Source organism: Tachysurus fulvidraco, chromosome 17 (genome assembly GCF_022655615.1).
Source record: "Tachysurus fulvidraco isolate hzauxx_2018 chromosome 17, HZAU_PFXX_2.0, whole genome shotgun sequence".
NCBI lineage: Eukaryota > Metazoa > Chordata > Actinopteri > Siluriformes > Bagridae > Tachysurus > Tachysurus fulvidraco.
This window is the reverse complement of record NC_062534.1, coordinates 21,485,509-21,507,122: the sequence shown is the minus strand read 5'-3', so window position 1 is coordinate 21,507,122 and position 21,614 is coordinate 21,485,509. Positions and strand designations below refer to the sequence as shown.

General features: G+C 37.6%; 1 protein-coding gene across 7 annotated transcripts; it reads left to right on the top strand.

Moving 5' to 3' along the window:
* The first annotated feature begins 2,177 nt into the window (after positions 1–2,177).
* Positions 2,178–21,264, top strand: pax6a (paired box 6a). Of its 7 annotated transcripts, XM_047802021.1 has the most exons (15): positions 6,305–6,636; positions 6,828–7,005; positions 9,181–9,251; positions 9,501–9,554; positions 10,309–10,332; positions 12,571–12,701; positions 13,210–13,251; positions 13,343–13,558; positions 14,665–14,830; positions 18,159–18,317; positions 18,433–18,515; positions 18,601–18,751; positions 18,873–18,985; positions 19,223–19,364; positions 20,428–21,264. In XM_047802021.1, exons 4-15 carry the CDS (start codon positions 9,542–9,544, stop codon positions 20,511–20,513), a joined length of 1,326 nt encoding a protein of 441 aa, XP_047657977.1. In that variant the 5' UTR covers positions 6,305–6,636; positions 6,828–7,005; positions 9,181–9,251; positions 9,501–9,541; the 3' UTR covers positions 20,514–21,264. The 7 variants fall into 7 exon arrangements, with proteins under 7 accessions (XP_026990991.2, XP_047657977.1, XP_047657974.1 ...); XM_027135190.2 differs by lacking the exons at positions 6,305–6,636; positions 9,181–9,251 and adding an exon at positions 2,178–2,585; XM_047802018.1 differs by lacking the exon at positions 9,181–9,251.
* Positions 21,265–21,614: the final 350 nt, after the last annotated feature.

Genomic DNA, 21,614 nt, shown 5'->3' with positions numbered 1-21,614 from the left:
ACTTAGAAACAGAGGGCCGGCGTAGGGCTGAAAGCTGGCTGGACAGATTTGCGTTCACGCCTGATCACGCACTGAAGAGTGGGGTTATAGCCGAGAAAGGGAAAGGCAGCACCTGTCCCGGCTTTAGCGTTCTGACTCGGTTTACTGAGAGCCCGATAAGCGCTCCGAGGCCGTGCGGTTTCCAGCGGAGACTCTCAAGAGCCCCTGCAGCGCTGCGCGGTTTCACTGCGGCTGCGCTCCAATCTGCGGACTAGTGTGCTAACTGGGGCGCTGAACTCGTCTTTCAGAGCGTTTGTGGGCCGACATAAGTTTTACACATTTACAGTAATGGAGTCTATTTGAAGGAACAAAATTAGAGCACTGTAATTCCATTAACCCCTTTGAAAATAACGAAAAACTATCCAGGTTTAGGAGCACACCTTTACAGTTAATTTACATTCTGTTACTGTGAGCTTTTAGTCTTGGATTAAATTGAGAAGTAGACAAAAACTATACCACTTATATAATGTTTGGATTCGTTTGATTCACGTATAGATTAGTTTACAGCAAAGATTCGCATCAAACAAGCCAAATCCGTAAACGGTGTCCTAGATGTCTCTTTTTTTTGAGGGTTTTTTTTGTTTTTGTTTTTTTGTTTATTATTCTATGACAGTGTTATGGTGTACCAGGAGACTACCTGGAGTGTACCTGGAGGAGACAGATCACAAATCGGAACACAGCCCGAGTGTCTAATGACGGCAGCTCTGAGCAATCAGTCTAAGGCCAGCTCTCGTATCTTTCCTTTAAAAGCATCCCATATCTCTCTGTACACTTCCTGGGAGACGCGCACACACGGTTGCGTATTTACCGTGTTCAGGCTCCGTGTAAAATTGACATTAGCTGTTTGACGCACAATGATAGCAGCTCATTCAGCCTTATTCACCAAATGCATCTATTATATATATATATATATATATATATATATATATATATATATATATATATATATATATATATATGACTGTATTTTTAACATTTAAATAAACCCGATCATTCTTGTGATCCTAGTGCAAACTTATTGGCATCCGTTTTGGAAAGTGAGTGACATTTTGGCAAGGGAAGGAAGGAAAGCGTCCACAAGGAGAGACCCAAGAGCAGGCTGGATCATTTACATCACCATGAAGCTGCAGAACAATTGAGGTTCTATGAAGGATTTCAAGAATGCATTACGGGGTTAGGCCATTTAAAAAAATAAAACCCTAACATGTGGACATTTGCACAACAGCAGAAACCTCATGCCTGGTCTCTGACACTGTCTGACATAAGGTAAATAAATTAGATAGTGAATGCAGTTATCTAGAAAAAAGGGCAAAACAAAATTTTAATTGGTTTGCAAACCCGTTTGACCAAAACCATTACAACTTAAATGGTTATACTGGTTATATTTACACAGCCTCGGGAATAAAGGTATCAATATATCTATAGTATGAATATTTTTTTAAAACACATGAAATCTTTAAAATAATTTAAGGTACATAATTGGACGTTTATGACCACTAGAGTAATAACTAATCAAAGTTACACCACATGCATTTTTCCAAGTAAAAGATACACACTTAAAATAGAAAACATGCACTCTTGAAGGTACCATTCTAGCCATAAAACAAAGTGCATGTTCTTTTACAGAAATTCCTAATGCAGTATTGGCTGTGACATGACCGAACCTTAAACTATCCCTTTATTTGTGACAGTTCTCACACCTTGGATATAATGCATATTATTATCTATTTCATCTACATCTTAACTTGTGGAGATTTGGATTATTAAAAGCGAGACGTTGTGTGTGTGTGTGTGTGTGTGTTTGTGTGTGTGTGTGTGTGTGTGTGTGTGTGTGTGTGTGTGTGTGTGTGTGTGTGTGTGTGTGTGTGTGTGTGTGTGTGTGTGTGTGTGTTTGTGTGTGTGTGGTGGCTGCTTGCTCATCAAATCACACAAGCTGGACTTTGAAAAGAAGTTAAAGTAGCCTCTAATGGGGTCATGCGGGCACATAGACGTTTTCCTGGAGACTGTGTGCTTCCAACTTCCCGGTTTGGGGGCGTGCCAAATGGTTCCCTTTGTGACGTGTGCCATCATCCCAGCCAATCACCTTCAAGACGAGGAGAATATTAAGGCGAAAGTTGAGTGTAAGAACGGAGGCCGTCTGTTTTTCTTTTTAATATTATTTTACTTTCTGTTGGCGTTTAATGTGCTGCGGAAAGGAAACCCGCATTGCGTAAAAAATTGCGTAAAATTGAATAAAAACTCAAGAATATAGAAAGAAGCAAGTGGAGGTGTCCGACAGTTTTCTATCTTTTAGGTAGATTTATTTTTTCTTTTCTTTTTTTTCTTTTAGCATCTCAGCAAGGCTTTTAAAATCACAAGAAATTTCCCTTCACAGCTCGCTGGACTGGATATTATCGACTTTTGGAAATAGTTTGGTGAAATCAAGTCAAAGGGGGTGTTTTGTTTTCTTCACACATCCTTTCCTGCACCCGAATGGCTTTGGGGTCGGGCATCTAATCAGACACTTATATGATCAGACACCGGGACTCGATCGCAGAAATCTTGAGGTGAGTTTAGAAACACACCCTGTGTACCTGCTGCAGTCTATTTGCATGTTTGCTTACCGTGTTTGCAAGTCTTGTTTAATGTAGAATCATCACTACCACTGACAAGCGTTAAGCTTTAATCCATTAACCTAGTCGTGTTGTGTTTTATTAATATTTTAATTGTTAATAGATCGTTAACATCGATAACATCGTTCAATCGGTGTGACTTTACTGCCGTTAATTGAAGGGAAAAAACAGAAAAAAAATCGAGGTGTGTAAAAACAACCCAATTAAAATATCTAATTTGTTTCTCTCAACAACTTCTTCCCTTTGACTAATAATATTTGACTAAAAAAATAACAAATGAGGAGAAACCTGTGCGAAGAGGAGGATAATAATAATAATAATAATAATAATAATAATAATAATAATAATAATAATAATAATAATAATAATAATAATAATTCAATGCCTTTGTATCAAATAAACAGTGGATATAACACCATAAATGGAGATTACACGGTCCATAAACGCTGTCACAACTGCATCATGTCAGAGTTATTAGGATAAATCTAACATCTCTACTGGCCACTCGGAAATGAATGCAGTACAATAAAAGCAGCCCTACAATGCCATGTGACGATGGGGTAGTGTACACCACAGGAAAAGAAGAGGAGTGATTAAAATCTATTACTCCACTAGCTTCAGTCTCTCCACTTTTAGGGCCTAATGAAATGGAATAATGTGTGACTTGCTCCTTTTTGGATAAATGGACAGAGATCATGGCGCCTATAGGGTTACAGGCAAGGTGCCACTGAGCAAAACCGCCCACCAGAAAAAATAATAATAATGTTTGGCAGTTCCTTCCCTCCAACACAGTCACTGCATGTGTTAATAGCAAAGCACTGGCCAACTCTACAATTACAGAACAGTGAGACGATAAAGCTCTTTTTTCTTTCTATTGGCTCTCTTTCCCTTTATTCTCTTGCCCCCCTTTATCTCCCTTTCACGTTATACATTAGTGGCACTCTATAGTTTGTTATATTTCCTACTCTCTCTCTCTCTCTCTCTCTCTCTCTCTCTCTCTCTCTCTCTCTCTCTCTCTCTCTCTCTCTCTCTCTCTCTCTCTCGTCTTCCAAAGATGACGTCAGATGCATTCACTCCACTCCCCTCCCCTTATTATTTTTTCTTTTCTAAAAAAAAAAAACTTTAGAGAGAGAGAGAGAGAGAGAGAGAGAGAGAGAGAGAGAGAGAGAGAGAGAGAGAGAGAGAGAGAGAGAGAGAGAGGCGCCCTGAGACAATTTTGCCCTTAGGGAAAATAGCGACAAGATTAGGGTCTTTTTCTTCTCAGTACAGAACAGGGCTCAGTGCTAATCCGAATTGGGCTAATTGACAGACCTCAGAAAAGCCATGTGAACACTGAAATAAAAAAAAAAAAAATGCAAAAAAAAGAAAAAGTTGGAACATAACTCGCCTGTAAAAATGGTGCACGTGCATGTAATTTAATGTAAAAAAAAAATAAATAAAAAAAAAATAAAAAAAACCACAAGGCATAAAAAAATCAAGTATAACTGATCTTTGTAAATTACAAATATATTACAGGCAATTTTTTCAAATCATTCTATAAACAACAGGTTACTACAAATCATCCCAGTCAATGAAGTGAAAAACAAGAAAATTATAACAGTGGATTAATTACCTAAGAAAGAAAAAAAGAAAAACAATTAGCCCGTGCCCTGTTAGGACTATGTGTAAAATTACACACTATTAAGCGGAATTACAGGTAAGTGCGATGAGCGATCACGTTTCCCAAAGGGAAGAGCTAATCTCCTTTTAATTTGCTCTTAAATATCACGTTTGGGCCTAATTTAGGCTTGTCTGATTCTTTAAAAAAAAAGCGTATTTAAAATTAGACTTATGTCTTTGTCATGAGACAAATAAATACATGAATAAATATTGTATAATAGAAATAATAGACAAATTGATTAATAAATAGGGAAATTCGGAAACACACACACACACACACACACACACACACACACACACACACACACACACACACACACACACACACACACACACACACACACAGGGGGGAAGTGGCACAACCTTGATAATATAAAAACGGAGGGGGTTTTGCAGCACCACCCGACCGAGATGCCACTGCAGCTCATTATCCCGTTTCCTTTCAGTGCGATTTGCAAACTGTTTGGCAGCGTCGTTTGTCTCCTCATTTTGTGCCTTAGTGGGGGGAATGCGATGCTTGTCAGGGCTCTCATTCATTTCACCATAGTTTATTGATGAGCTCCCCGCGTTTTTTTTTCCAAGCACATGTCAAAAGTCGAGTCGAGTGTAGCCTACATATGCAACCACAACTTTATTTTGGTCTCTGAGTGTCCCAAACACCGTTCAATTCCCATTTCTAAACTACCCCGCCGTGCTCCCTACTCCCTCCCTTACTCCCTGCCTCCCACCCTGCCTCCTTCATGACTCCATTTCAAATTTGCCCGACCCCGGACTCTCTTCCCCACTCCGACAGAGGAGTAAAAGTGGAAAGGAGTGCATAGTGCAGCACCAAACGCATGCTTTTACACTGTACCGAGGTGTCCAAATCAAGCAGCAACATGTAGAATGTTTCAGTCCCATCATGAAACTAGACCTAATTAACTAAACAATTTTTACGCTTCTCAGACAACACGTTGGTCTTCATTTCTCACCATATTTCCTAATATTTAAAAGTGTTCTAAAGGGTGCGTTGCGTGTTTAATACTTTTTCGTGATGGATATTGAATTGCACTGCAGGGTAGTGGTTCTTAATATTCAATTATGTCCATTCAATTATTTTAAACTTACACATAAAATATGCATACTGAAGCTAGAAAACGAATTCTGAATGAAAACACCAATACGCTTCGTATAAAAACTTCCTCATGTGCATTGATATATCATTGTATAGGTATTGTGCATCAACCTTTTCCAGGTGACTGATACATATCAAGGTCAATACCCTCTGATCTTTGCAGAATGGTTAGTAACTGTATTTAAAAAAAGAATTAAAATGTAATGAAACGTGGTGTAAAGTCTAAATATTTGGACAGACAGAATAAATTCTGCCTGAACACCCCGCCATAGGCTACATATCAATCAAAGGCCATGGTGCTTTTGGTATTTTTTTCCGCTTCAGTAATGGACAGAGATATAACTGGCCATGTAAGAACAATCTAACGCATGCGTCTAACCTCTGATAAGCCCGTAGGCTCGTATTACAAAATGTAAATCGGGTTGCGGTTTTAATTTAGCTGAATGTCGTTTCACTGGAAAGGACCCGAGATGGTTTCTACAGTCGACAACCCAGTGTGGTGCAAGGAGAAAACCAAGTCCGGCTCAGATCAAGTCCGGGAGCTGATCACAGTAGTTTGACATCTTACAAATGCAAACTTTACACATTTTTATTTCCACTTCACCAAAGGCAATGAAGGGTTATATAATTGTGTTTAAAACTTTATGAGACGATGTATATTGATGGACATGGTTGGGTTCGAATGAAGATTTGTATTTCAAAAACAAAAAGAAAACACTTTTTATAAGGACAATCCGGAGATCCCTGAAAAAAGATCTTGCAGGAACCTTTTCCTGTAGCGTGTTTCCACATTTCCCACATTTGGTGGAGTCTCTATGGCTATGGTTTCTATAGCAACAACTCCCGCCGTGCGTTGTCCAATAGGCAGCGCGCGTGTGAAAGAAAAAACGGCTAGCAGCGCATTATGGCAGCAGTACTTGGTGCGCGCCGGAGAGGGGAGCATTTTGCTATTTGCATGTGCGCGGCGGCGTGATTAGTGAGTTTTCAACAGCTAGCTTCTCCGCCGCTTTCCCGCTCAGACACACAAGGGGGCACGAGGAAGTGCGTGTGTGTATGTGTTAGTGTGTTTTCTTTTTTCCCTTTCATTTCTTTTCTTCTTTTCTTTTTACTTGAAGATGATGACAGAGGTCAGGATCCGCTAATGGGGCCACTGAAGAGGAGGCACAGAGCAGAAACACATACATTACATACACTAGAGTACCGTCAGCATAGGTGCATTCTCTCTCTCTCTCTCTCTCTCTCTCTCTCTCTCTCTCTCTCTCTCTCTCTCTCTCTCTCTCTCTCTCTCTCTCTCTCTCTCCCTCACTCTCTCTCTTCATTTATTTGTTTCATGCTCACGCGCTGCAGCGGAGTTTCATTCCACTTTATTTTGTCAAACCCTCTGTTTCCTCTGTGTCTCGCAGGGATTTGTATTTTCTACCAGTCACTTGGAAACTATAAAAGGAACGACAAAACTATAGGAGAAATATTTCACTCCTCTTCGAACTCGCCTGCTAATTTGACAAGAAGCTTCAGCCGAGTGACGAGCTGCAGGAGAAAAACAAAAGCAAAAAAATCAAAACCAAAACATGCCTCAAAAAGGTGAGTAAAATCTTTCCCTTTTTGCGCGCTAGATGCTTTGGGAAACTTAAACGCGTTTGAACAGAAAACGCAATGTTTCTTTAAGTCCAGCTGAAAGGAAACACTTTGAGAGCTAAATCAACACTGTTTTAAATACACTCTTGAAACAAAACAGTTTTGCAAGTTTTCCTTAATAACTAGTGTTTTTTTTCCCTTTCATAACAACACTAAAATCCTGAACATAGATTATGAGTCGGTTTGATGCGCCGTTTCAAGCTCATCAGCCCTAGGCTGAGTTTTAGTTTTTTTTTTTTAACACGAGGAAGTTTGTATATCAGCTATATTTTATTATGCATTTCGCCTAAATCATGTGGCCCTTTCGAACTTTAGCCAAATTACAATTTTATGACAGAAAAATTAAAGTCGCGGAGGAAAAAAATAGATACGCTTTGAAGCGGTGAGGAGGGTGTCAGTTTGGATCTCTCTCTCTCTCTCTCTCTCTCTCTCACACACACACACACACACACACACACACACACACACACACACACACACACACACACACACACACACACACACACACACACACACACACACACACAAACCAATCACTTGAACTTGAGAACGTATTGCTTTTTTTTATTAAATCTCACACATGTAAAAGATTAAAAACATATATAAATATGACCATGTTTACGCAAGAAACTGACTGACTGCATATAGGCATTACGAAAATATATTAAGAATTTTAAAAAATGATGACGATTTTAATTATCTAAATAATATCTTAAAAATATTTTAGTACATTATTTATGCATAATTATACACTGTAATTAAATGATCTGTACCATCCCTGGGTTTCATTTAATCTTCATTAATTTAGAACAGTCCTACAGTTCTCGTCACTTGTTTCCAGATTTCTGCATGTCAATATATACTTACTAGAAGGCTGACAAACACAGAATAGGCATGTTGGAAGACTACAGGCTTTGTGTTGCACATTAAGAAGTATAAAATGCAAATGAGGCACTATTAAAACACTAATTATTAAACCAGAGGCACCACGTCAGTGAGAGCACGAGGGACAAAAACATTTCTTTAAAGACTCAAAAAGCAACATTAGGGTTGTTGAGGTCTTGTAACGATTAAAACTTCAATGTTTAACACACTCATACATTTAAGTTATAATATAAAGTATAATGTAGAATCATGAGTGTATGGACTGGTTTTCTTTTTTATGTTTAAAAAAATATTTAAAAAATGTCACAAAATTGTATTATTAAACACGTAAACGTACCACAAACATTATTTATAAACCAACATCGTTTATTTATTTGTAAAACAACACCGTAAACACACACACAAATACACGCGCGCGAGCGTGAACATGCACACACCCAGTCCATCTACGTAAAAAAAGGGAAAATAGCTAAAAAAAAAAAAAGAAAGAAGAAAAAAAAAAAGAAAATCAAAGCTGGGCCTGTTTCTTCAATGGTCCCCTTTTTCCTTTTGGGTAAATGAAACTGAATGGGTTCTTTTTTAATACAATTGTCTTTTGCCAAATTGAGCTCCCCACTGAGCTGTTGTATATCTTCTCTTTTCTAAACTTCAGTTCCTATAACGACACACACCAGTAACACAATTAACGTCCAAATACTTATAATAAGAAATTACTTGAGATGGGTGTAGGGGGGGGGGGATCTTTCTTCAGCTTTTTTTTTTTTTTCATGTTTCTTAGGGTTGTTTAGTTGCTGGGGAGGATCGGATTTTACTGTCGGGATATTTCTGCTAAAAACCATTAGAAAGAAGTGCGCTGCTTTATATTTATTTAAATAAATAAATAAATAAATAAATAAATAAATAAATAAATTGACATAAGCACAAAACGGAATAACTTTAATAACTGATTCGTCGAAATTTTACGTAATGGGGAACGCTAATAAAAATATTATAAGGCACAAATATTATTGGTCATCATTTTTTACTTGAAAATAAAAGCTGCACCCATACACAATTTTATTAAATAGGATATATATAAAATTTAGTTAACAATTTACCAAAAATCCGAATTTTAGTGTAATCTGAGAAGTAAGAATTAATTATGCAATACAGTACTAGTTTCAGCTATAATGCATTAGAAATAATAATGGATAGGTGTATTAGATGATACTAATAATGTTTTGCTTTGTCCTATAGGGAATTATTAACTAGTGTGACGCAGATGAGAGTCTATATATTGTTATAAGCGGACAGTCAACTGTTTCCAGGCAAGTTTAAACGCTGGATAATTCAAAACAAATTATGGAGACAGTAGTGTGCTATCACTTTTTTTTTTTTTTTGCACGAATCAGTAACTTTTTTTTATTCACCACCCTGCACAATAATGCCCGTAACGTTTTTTTGTTTTTTTTGTTTTTTTACACAATCAAATCACTGCAATGCAAAAATACTGCATGATGAAATTTAAAAAGAAAAAGCAAAACTGACGACGATTATTGTTTCTTTATGACTAATAGAATACTATAACCGGACCACGTGGGAGTCTGGTGTAGCGTCCATGATGCAAAACAGTAAGTGGAGTTTTGTTTTTTCTCTCTAATCTCCATTTCTCTCTCTCTCTCTCTCTCTCTCTCTCTCTCTCTCTCTCTCTCTCTCTCTCTCTCTCTCTCTCTCTCTCTCTCTCTCTCACACACACACACACACACACACACACACACACACACACACACACACACACACACACACACACACACACTTTAGCGTGAATGTTATTGCATGTGACGAAATTGACAAAGTTTTTTTTTTTTGTGGTATATTAAATGCTAAAAAAAAGTAACAGGGAATTAATTGAATTTCCTTTAATGCAACCAAAGAGCAATCTACAGACTATATTACACTACTTTCTGATATTACTATATTTATTATACATTTATTCCTTTAATATTATGGTTTAACTGCGTTGTATATAATCAACTGGAAATGACCAGATGCATTTGGAGAATAAGAGCATAAGACCTATTGTGTGTGTGCATTATGCTAAGAGGTTCCTGTAGTAATGTTACCACTCCAAGCTTATTCCACGTTATCCAGGAAAAAAAAGAACTATGCTGAGAAACGTATTGTTAGGAAGCTTTGGTACACCTGACAACGCTCCATTTGGTTGTATTTTCAAGAAAGAAATCTAACAAAACACGTTAAGTTGATTGTTCAAAAAACCACATGTGATATCGTGCAGCTATGATTATAATTATTGCTATGATTATGAGTCTCAACCTTTTGGAAAGAATAAACCGGACATACTTTTTTCTCTTAATGCTGGACCAGAGGTGTCTGACATCTGTAAAGAAGGTGTGTTGAATGACGTTCTGTCACTTTTTTTTTGTAGGATAAAGAATTAAATCAGAATAAAAAGTTTAAAAGTTTACAGTTTAAATTGACGTAAAATATATATAACCATTATATAACTATTATAGTTATATAAATATATAACAGTAGTTATATAAGTATATAGTTATATGAATATATAACTATAATAAAACACGACAACTATGTGTATAAATAAAAATTGTAGTTTATTATTATTATTATTATTATTATTATTATTATTATTATTATTATTATTATTATTATGTGTAAATATAAGCAGGCGATGGATTGTTCAGAGGCTTTCCAAGCTGCTTAATGCTAAAAAGTCCTGGGTGTAATATAGAGAATTGTCACCATATGTCTTGCTATTAATTTGATTAGAGGTAGAATAGGCTACAAGGCGCATAATTATTGCCCCTAGGGACTCATAATGATGACGATTTAACCTTTCAAGAGAAAACTTTGATTTTATATTCCGATCAGTGTTCTGGCTCGGTCAACTGGGGTTTGGGATTTTTGGGGGCCATAAGGGACTTAATCCCAAGGCCAATAAATCTTCAATATGCTCATCCGCGCTGACCTCGCTGCAAAAGACTGATGATTGATTTACTCTAATCCTGTGAATTAAGCCTCTAAAACGACATGGTCGTGGACTTTCCTTCTCATCTTTCTCTTGCATGTTTATAATTATATCAGATAACTGAATCATTCCACAGAGACCCTGTATAAAATGTTCGAGTATTTACGCTGCATGGGCTGTTTTATTTTATCTTTGTCGCACAGTTTACTTACTGTATTATTATTATTATTATTATTATTATTATTATTATTATTATTATTATTATTATTATTATTATTGGTATTGGAGTTGTTGTTGGTTTCTTATTTATTTCCCGCGTTGTCATGATCCAACCCACTGTGTGGAATGTAGACTATGTAAGCCGAGTCTTTGACAAAAATGCCACTTTTAATGTACTTAAAGCCAATGCGCATCCACGTTAATGTGCACGCGCACAGTTTCCCCCCTCTGGCTGCCTAAAAATGATGCTTTCCTTGAAGGCTAAATGAGCAGAGTCCAATTTAGTCAGGGTGATATCCGAAATAAAGACAGAAAGGGTCGTCATCTGCATTTTCCCCAACTTTTTTCTATCGTTCTACTTTTTTTTGTCGTGACGATGCAACGTTCAAACGCAAAGCTTTGTCATAAAGTGACATCCCCTGCCACAAGTGCTCCAAGCTTGATCTTTTCCAATTAGCCTTCCCATGCATGATCCGGAGCGACTTATTCCGCCCATTTCCAGATATTAAGCTCAAACTTGACGTGCAGCTTAGCTTAGCTTTATTTTAAAGACAAAATGTCAGGCAGGCTCATCATATTTGTTTCTCCCCCCCTCTTCTAAATTTGGAGCTTATTTATTGCTAAGGAGCTTGTGCTCTTGGACTCAATTTAACTGGAGGCTCTGCAGGGGAAGGCAAGAGAGCAAAGAAGTAAAGGATAACCAGTATACAAGAAGGGCTCTTTTATTCCATTTTGGTTACAGGTTTGGTGCAATTGATCATCTTTTTTGGATATTTTTGGATATAATTGATATAACCGATTTGAAGTGGCTTGTTTTAAGTGGACTGTAAAGGTGTGCGATTTAAATGTCTCTACCTGTATTATATCAATCTCTTTAATCCTGTGCTGTGTTTAAGGAGTATTACTGACTAATTCGCGAACCCCAAAATAGCATTACGCCATCTGATCCGTTTTAAAACGTTTACAAAGATGCGCAAATCTCCGGAGCGTGTTTTGTGCAGGTGTTAGAATAATACGATTGCGTTAGAAGAACATGACACAAAGACCACATCTGGGGAAACACCAATCGCGAATATATGGCCGATTAACAACAATAACAACAACAACTAGCAATGTTAATAAGTTAATAGTGCTAATAATGTTTTTTTGTCTGATGAAGCTTTTGTTGGCAAGGATGCACTGATTCTTAGAAATATATTTGATAACAAATATTCTGAAAATGTATGAACTGCAATGCATGAAAAAATCTTGTGTTATGTACAGTATGATTTGAACCTGTGTATTTAGGAAACAATGTGCAATCTATTATTATTATTATTATTATTATTATTATTATTATTATTATTATTATTATTATTATTATTACTTTCTTATTTTTGGGTTGGGTAAAACGCACTCATGCTGTTTCGTCCTCCGTCCAGGTCACAGCGGGGTGAATCAGCTCGGCGGCGTGTTCGTTAACGGCAGACCGCTGCCCGATTCCACCAGACAGAAAATCGTGGAGCTCGCGCACAGCGGCGCCCGCCCCTGCGACATATCCCGGATTCTGCAGGTGAGCTCATGACATGCAACGCATTGACGCGTCCTCGCTTTTTTTTTTTTTGCTGCACCCCCTTTAACTAAAGCTAGCAATATAACAAATGCATAAATCTTTCGTTCTTGCATTATTATTATTATTATTATTATTATTATTATTATTATTATTATTATTATTATTATTATTATTATTTGTTTTGTTTTACTCATTAGACTACATGCGAATTGGTTTGTATGTCCGGATTGGTTGACTAAACAGTATCAAATAATCAATCAGCACTAATTTACAGGCCCTAAATATATTCAAATAGATTTATCGTATGTTTCTGTAACTGACAAAACTGCGAACAGTGGTTTATTTCAAAACACACCACCAAAAAATACAATTGATTTCCAGTCAAATTCAAATCCATTGCCCCTAATATCATCTCCATTAACCGATTGTAACAACAACAACAACAACAAAAAAAGGACTGCATTGAGAGTTTCTTGTACCACTGAAGGTATATTTCTTGTGTTTATAGACCCATGCCGATGCAAAAGTCCAAGTGCTGGATAATGAAAACGTAAGCTTATCAATGTTTGGACTCAAGCACGTAACATTTCACGCATTGTTTAAATAATGTGTGTGATTTGTGTCTCGCGTTTTGTGTCCAGGTATCCAATGGATGTGTGAGCAAGATCTTGGGCAGGTACTACGAAACAGGCTCGATCAGACCGCGCGCAATCGGTGGAAGTAAACCACGAGTGGCCACACCTGAGGTGGTCGGCAAAATTGCGCAATTTAAGAGGGAGTGCCCGTCCATTTTCGCGTGGGAAATCCGGGACAGACTGCTCTCCGAGGGCATCTGCACGAACGACAACATACCGAGCGTGAGTTGCAAACTAAGTCTGCTTTCAAATCCGAATTTCTCTGACGCATGAATTGCATACCTGTCGACTTTGTTATGAGTCTGACCTTGAACTTGTACAAGCACTTCGTTCATATGTAAATCAGCCTACAGGAATGTACCACAAGACAAGGCGTGGCAAGCTGAGCTGTTTTAAGAGCTGTTTTGCTTACATTCGTGATCAAATTGGATCAAATTTATTATTAAAAAAATGACCTCGGATAGCAGAGCTTACATAGACCAATAATCTCAATTTAAGGTTCATGATCTAGGATTAGATTTCAGCCTTTTTATGCAGATCTTAGACTCAAAGCTGGTCAAGGTCATGCAACACAACCAAGTCCTCCAAATACTCATTAGATGCAGATTACAGGGAACTGAGGAGATCTCATTGTGTCAACAAAGTAGCTTTTTACAACAAGACGTTATGTTTTATTTAAGGGAGACAACAAATATAAAAAAAACAGCTAGAACCTTAAAATATGTTAAAATGATACATGAATAATAATACAATAAAAGTAAAAGCATGAAAGAATACAGCATCAAAAAAAAACCCTGCCGTATATTGTAGTATATTGTACTTGCCAGAAAATATTTAGAAACTTATAGCCGAGGTTGACATTTTGTCATAAGTTGTTTGGGATACAAAAAAAAAAAATTTTTTTTTAAATCACAGTCTCGACCATTTTTTTTCTCCAGCTCAATATAGCAATCCTAAACACTAGGAAATGTAATCCACAAACAAACAAGTATTTAATCAGAGAAAACAAGCAGCTATTTTTGTTCTGTAAATGTACAAATTACATTTCTGTCATTTTTACATTTTATAATTTTAACTGACAAAAATTTCTACTATCTCTAACAAGCTAAACCCCCCACAAACACCGGATAATGTCCGTATTAAGTTAACTACATGCAGTTATGAAATAATGCGTCGTTCTGTGCAGTGCGCTCTATGTCCAATTTGAGATTCAGCCTAAAATCAATCGCCTGTGCGTAATATCGAGGCCAGAAAAAATATTTTGCCATATCGAGTACGCGCACTTTTAATTAAAATGTGCTGCATCTTTGGGGTTTTCGTCTTTTCAGGTGTCGTCCATAAACCGAGTGCTGCGCAACCTGGCTAGCGAGAAGCAACAGATGGGAGCAGATGGCATGTATGAGAAGCTGAGGATGCTGAACGGACAGACGGGAGCGTGGGGGACCCGGCCAGGCTGGTACCCCGGATCATCGGTGCCAGGACAACAGAACCAAGGTACTGCAAGCTTGTCTTTGATCAAATATAAGGGGATGAGCCGGTGAGCACGACAATAGAAAGGGATAGTACATTTTTGGGCTGTTTTACACTCACAGATCAAATGGGTACTATAATGTACCAGTTCTTGTCTCTGGAGTGATACCATCAAGGGTGCACCTTTTGAATGATTAGTACACTTGAGCTTCAGTAGTGCATATTGTTTATTATTTATTCTAAAATATAATGAAAGTTTAGGAGTGTATTGGTACTTTTTAACGGTATACTACTACTACTACTACTACTACTACTACTACTACTACTACTACTACTACTAATAATAATAATAATAATAATGTTATTATTATTATTATTATTATTATTATTATTATTATTATTATTATTATTTTTGTTGTTGTTATTGTTGCTGTTGTTATTACTAATACTATTACTACTACTGATAATAATAAAAGTAATAATAATAATAACATTAATAATAATAATAATAATAATAATAATAATAATAGTAGTAGCTACAGTTATTCACAATTATTTACAATATTATTACAATATTGTATTATATTTAATACAACATTTTCCTCTGATTCTTAAAGACAAGACAATGATAGATAATCAGCATTATAGTCATAGGAATTTATGTGTTTTAAAAAAAACATTCATTGAATGTAACCTTGTATATTTTTGTCACTTCATCCTTCTCAACCTGACTGTATGGGGCGAGCAAGGTTAAAAAAATAAATAAAACACAACACGTGGGATACTCTGTACAAAAGGGGGATGTTTTCCGTCACGCGCATGAATGTGTTATGGGAACAGCGCTGTCTCTGTGTGTAATGGCTCATTAGAGGACATTTTGTATCTCATTAAAGGCGACATGAATGAGCGTCTAGCCAGAGTGAGGCAGCTGTAGAAAATGTTCCTGCAGGCCTGGACACCAAAGTGGCACCTCTTACCAATTAGACATGTCACTTTTAAGAGCACGACACAGTGCAGGACGGACATCATAAACGCAAACGTCTCTCTGTTTTTTCACACGACATCTAGATATATTAAATCCATGATCGACTTACTGTAGTGGTGAACCATTAGTGCCACATCATCTCTTCAGGGCTTGTAAAGCTTTAAGGAGGAATAGATTTCTTACGCAAAACATCACGATTTAATGATTATTCAATATATATGTCTAATGTATTTCATAGGATAATCCTGATAAACACACGTGACTTGATTTGAATAGGAAGTTCATAATGTTTGTCGTCTCATCCAACACTTGACTTGTGTTAAGTGATTACAGATCAATATAAGCCTATCACTGTGATATCACACAATATTCCTGAACTTATGCAATATCATATTGTCGGTATTGACTCACATAGCCGAGAATTTGCAGGTCACTTTGAAAGGATTTTATTCCTCATTGCCATCTAGTAAAAACTAACCTCAAAGGACAATTTAACACGGTCTCCGTCTCATAACTGTCACACCAGTCAGTGGGTAAATCAATTCATTATTAATAATGAACATGCAGTAATTTATAAGTCCATGGTATAACTTAGTCATTTTGGAAAACCTGTAACCTGATTCACTTAATTATTATTAAACTTTGTTGAAATAAATCAAACAACAAAATTATTTGTAAGCAGGCAGTAAGCAGGCTGTAAGCATTCCAGCTATGAGGTCATTGACATATTTTAGGTAAATATATTTAAATACTTTTATTGGCTGCTTTAAAGTTTGCTTATATTCACTTCTCACTTATATACTCTATTATATTCTTATATTTCGTTAAAATTTTTAACCTTTACCACAGTTCCATCGGCGCAGTCTTGCTAGTTTGCGTCAATAATTTGTGCAAGTGACAAAATAGAAATAATCACCCCCCCCCCAAAACCCACCAAAAATCAGAATCACTAGCTTTCTATGAATCAACATTATTGATTCAACTCCTCAATTATTTCTCAAGCTAAACTTCTGCATCAATGAAAGATTTTACTTACTCAACTTCTGCAACACAAGTGTACCAAATGAGAACAAAACAACGTGTAACAACAATGTTGTATTTACTCTAGTTTTACAATGTTGTATTTACTCTAGTCTACTATTTTTTTAATAAAGTTTTTTTATCAAACAAGTATAAAAGTACAGCTCTAAAAATAATTTATTGTAAGCAGAAGCCTAAAGATCAAAAGCGACGATGCCGATCCTATACTTAGTGTTTGTATGTTAAATCTAAAATTATTTGCAACCGGATAATAAAAGTGTTAAAGACAATCCCTGTGTTTTTAGTATATGCTTTTTCATATTTGGTTTAGTCAGAGTTCACTTGCCACATTTGACTTTAAAAAGTTCAAGTGGCTGATAATTTCTCATTTACTTTTTGCTAAGTCAGACAGGCCGTAATGTCGGTTTGCTTCAGTGCAGCCGACGTGTCCGATTCAGCGCTGACCTTTTAGCAAACCGAAGCCATCACTGCATAACGTAACGCTTTTAATTGAGCGCAGCAAGGTTACATTAGTTTCCAAACAGCGCAGCAGGTTAAAGCATATCGACTCACAGTCGGCTCCCCTGTCCCCCCTTTTTTTCTTTTTGCTAACACACTCTGCGTCATTGAGCCGCTTCCTTCATGGTGGGCCCCCAGTGCTTTTTCTCCCACTGCCTATAGAAGGCATAAATCCTATGCGAGGCTGAACGGGGCGGCCTCAGGGACAGTGATTAATGATGCTCGTGCATAAAGGTTAACACACCGAGCTGAAAAGGGTCTGTTGACTGAAATCCTCCTGCTTACAATGAAGGAGGGGGGGGTGGTTCGAGAGAATCCTTTTGTTGCCTTCTTTCAATTGTTGCCTCCTTCAAAATTCCAAGCACGAAGAAAGTTTGCAATCCAGAGAGCGCATTTAACACTCTCTAAACTCTCTTTGGGGCATTGTGTTGCTCTGAAAGCATGCCCTTCCATTCAAGCATTGGTGGTTATACCTCAAAGGGCCTTCAAAATGTCCATATGGTATGTAGCCATAATTGGAGTAACTTGCTGATTGAAATGGGAGAAAGTTTTAAAAAGTTTTACAACTTTTCATTGCACTAAGAGGACAATGTTTTGTAAAAGAAACATCTCTTTTTTCCTTCCTGTGGAATATTGTGTTCTGACAGCACTAAAAGATCTGGGTGCTTAGTGTGTGTGAGAGAAGCTGGAAATAGATCTAGCGAGTATATGACATGCAAAGTGTCGCATTATGTAACTGCAAATGAGTCGCTTGCTAATGAAGATGTATTTTAGCCGGTGGAATTTTATCGTTCGAACTCTTTTGGTTTGTCTTTTTTTTTTTTTTAGAAGGCTGCCAGCAGTCAGATGGAGGTGGTGAGAACACAAACTCCATCAGCTCGAACGGGGAAGACTCGGACGAGGCCCAGATGCGACTCCAGTTAAAGAGAAAACTGCAAAGGAACCGCACTTCTTTCACCCAAGAGCAGATAGAAGCACTTGAGAAAGGTACGCTAAACATACCTACACATTGCCATGCCATGTTTGCTGTTACTCACTACTTAAAAAGGATTAGAATTTAAAAAAAAAAGTTATAATAGAAACCTGTAATGTTGTGTTTCAGAGTTTGAAAGAACGCATTATCCGGATGTTTTTGCCCGCGAGAGACTCGCAGCGAAAATTGACTTACCGGAGGCCAGAATACAGGTAAGCCACGTAGAAACATGATTAAAAACCAAAATCTTATGATATTGCTGGAGAGAATTATTGATAATCATCACTTTTTTTTAAGGTATGGTTCTCAAACAGAAGAGCAAAATGGAGGAGGGAGGAAAAGCTTAGGAATCAGAGACGACAAGCCAATAACTCCACCAGTCACATACCTATCAGTAGCAGCTTTAGCACAAGCGTCTATCAACCGATCCCTCAGCCGACAACGCCGGGTATGAGCGATTAAATGATTTCCATGACAAACACAGTAATGAGTGTATTCACAATCACACTTATTATGAACATCACGACGTGCTACGTACTAATATCTCTCTCTTCTGATTATTTAAACAGTGTCCTTTACATCGGGCTCCATGTTGGGACGGTCAGACACAGCGCTCACTAACACGTACAGCGCCCTCCCACCAATGCCAAGCTTCACAATGGCTAACAACCTCCCTATGCAAGTAGGTCCCAGTGGGATTGGTGTACCCTTCCTCTACTGCACCATACATAGTCCTCTGTCCTCAAACACTGAGGCTGGTAAAACCAGAGCTTAATAGTCTGAGTGCAGTAATCTGCCTTAATAGCAGTCTTACACAACCTCCATTTCATTCTCAGGTTCATGCATGATGAATTGACACGTAAGCGTTTTTGGCACATTGCTTTATCTCTTTTTCTATCTCTCACTCTCTCTCCTTCAGGCAAGCCAGACCTCATCCTACTCCTGCATGCTGCCCACCAGTCCTTCGGTGAATGGGCGGAGCTACGATGCGTACACGCCCCCTCACATGCAGGCACACATGAACAGCCAGTCGATGGCCACCTCGGGCACAACCTCGACAGGTAAGCTCAAAGTCTTCCTGCTTTACTGAGAGAGGGAAAAATGTTCAGCAATCAAAATGGAGGACACTAGCATCAATAATGCATTGTGGGAAGGAACTCCAAAAAACAGCTGGAAATTGATCTATTTATTACGGTACAGCTGGGTAAAGTTTTTATGTTATTTATTATTCTAGATTATTATTATAGTTATTTAATATATCCCATGAGGGGGGCACGGTGGCTTAGTGGTTAGCACGTTCTCCTCACACCTCCAGGGTTGGGGGTTCGATTCCCGCCTCCGCCTTGTGTGTGCGGAGTTTGCATGTTCTCCCCGTGCCTCGGGGGTTTCCTCCGGGTACTCCGGTTTCCTCCCCCAAGTCCAAAGACATGCATGGTAGGTTGATTGGCATCTCATGAAAATTGTCTGTAGTGTGTGAGTGAATGAGTGTGTGCGTGCGTGTGCCCTGCGATGGGTTGGCACTCATAGTGAATGAATATATCCCATTATATAATTAAATAATATATCTCAAAAGGGTCTTAACAGCTTGTTGGACATTTCAGATAATCTGATAAATGTTTAAGAATAAATAGATTTAAAAAACATTATTTAACATATAATCCTTAACTCTGAAGAGATTTCTTCATAATATCAAGTGTCAAGAAATAAAATAAAAAAAGAAATAAATAAATAAAAAAGCCAGGACAGATTGTTAATAGTTACAATAGTGTAAGTGTTTCTTTAATAGAAAGCCATTCACGTGTTTCGTGGACTTTCCACATTATATCTAAGCATAAAAGGATAAAAAGACAAAAAAATACACGTTGTGCTTTAATTAATAATAATGATAAGTTTCGGCTGTGGGATAAAAGGGATAAAAACGTATGCTGTTGTAGGAAAACAACATCACTGTACATCACTGATTAGTTGTCTATAGCAGCATGCTTTATCGTGTTTTATTAGAGCAGAACGATCTAGATGGCAATTGTGTATAATAAACAGAATTCCACTCACATGGGCATGAACATACATGAATGAATAGCGTTTCTCACCTTCTCCTTCTCCTTTATTTTGTTGGTGCTGCAGGTTTAATCTCGCCTGGAGTGTCTGTACCGGTACAAGTGCCAGGCAGTGAACCTGACATGTCCCAATATTGGCCCAGGCTACAGTGAAGGGAACTGAGGAGTGCAGAGAAACAGACGCGACCTCCTGGCCTCTCTCAGCTGCAAGGCGAAGCGGTTCAGCAGTATTTCACTACACAACAGAGAAGCGGCTCTAAAAAGGACCCGTGTTCTTTTGTATGGGGATAGTGCCATTTCTCTAGCGTTCTCTTGGACAGAAAGACTCGAAGAAGCACCAAAAGAGAACGGACTCTGTGTAAAGTGCCCCGTGTTATATCGTTAAAAAAATGGAACAAAAATTCGCTTTTCAGTTTCCAGTCATTTTGATGTATTTGTAAATGGCAAATTGACATGTATGTTATGACATAAAAAGAAATGAACAGCTGTGGATGGACTGTCAAACCGAGTCGTTCCGCAATCCGTGGAAGGAGCGACGTTCACGCGAGCATTTCTGCCGTGCTTCTTTTGTTTCATTATCAGTTGATATCAAGGACTTCTAAACGTCTTTGTAATGATTGTGGACCTGTAGTAACAACAGTTTTGTTCCAAGGCAACCATGACTACACCCAGTTTACAAGAAGCCAATTCATTCGTTTCCAAAGCTTGCTGGCAGAAAAAAAAAGTCTATGTGGAACGCTTTGAATGCTGAATCAGAAATGAAAAAGAAAAAAAAAAACAAAAACAAACAAACAAAAAAAAATCCTTTTGGTAACTTTTGGTTTAAACAGTAGATTGTGTCTTGGATATAATTCAGTTTTGTTTCATGTCAAAATGTAAGTATTTGTCTTCCCTAGAGGTCTCTCAGAACAATTTCTATAATAAAATAAATTTCATTTATAATTATCTGAATATTCTGAGCATATAAATTACCTCATTTTTCATTCTGTGGCACATTTCACCTGTCTGCAGTCTAGCTGTGTTCCTATATAATCTATACTGACATAAGAATAACTTACAGCCAAGAATCAGAACTAGTCACAATTACTTTCTTTCATGTTATTTTATCTTAAAGTGAAAGTGACGTGACGTACGGCTGAGTACTTTGACCCATACTCACAATGTGTTCTCTGCATTTAACCCATCCAAAGTGCACACACCCAGAGCAGTGAACACACACACACCGTGAACACACACCCAGAGAAGTGGGCAGGG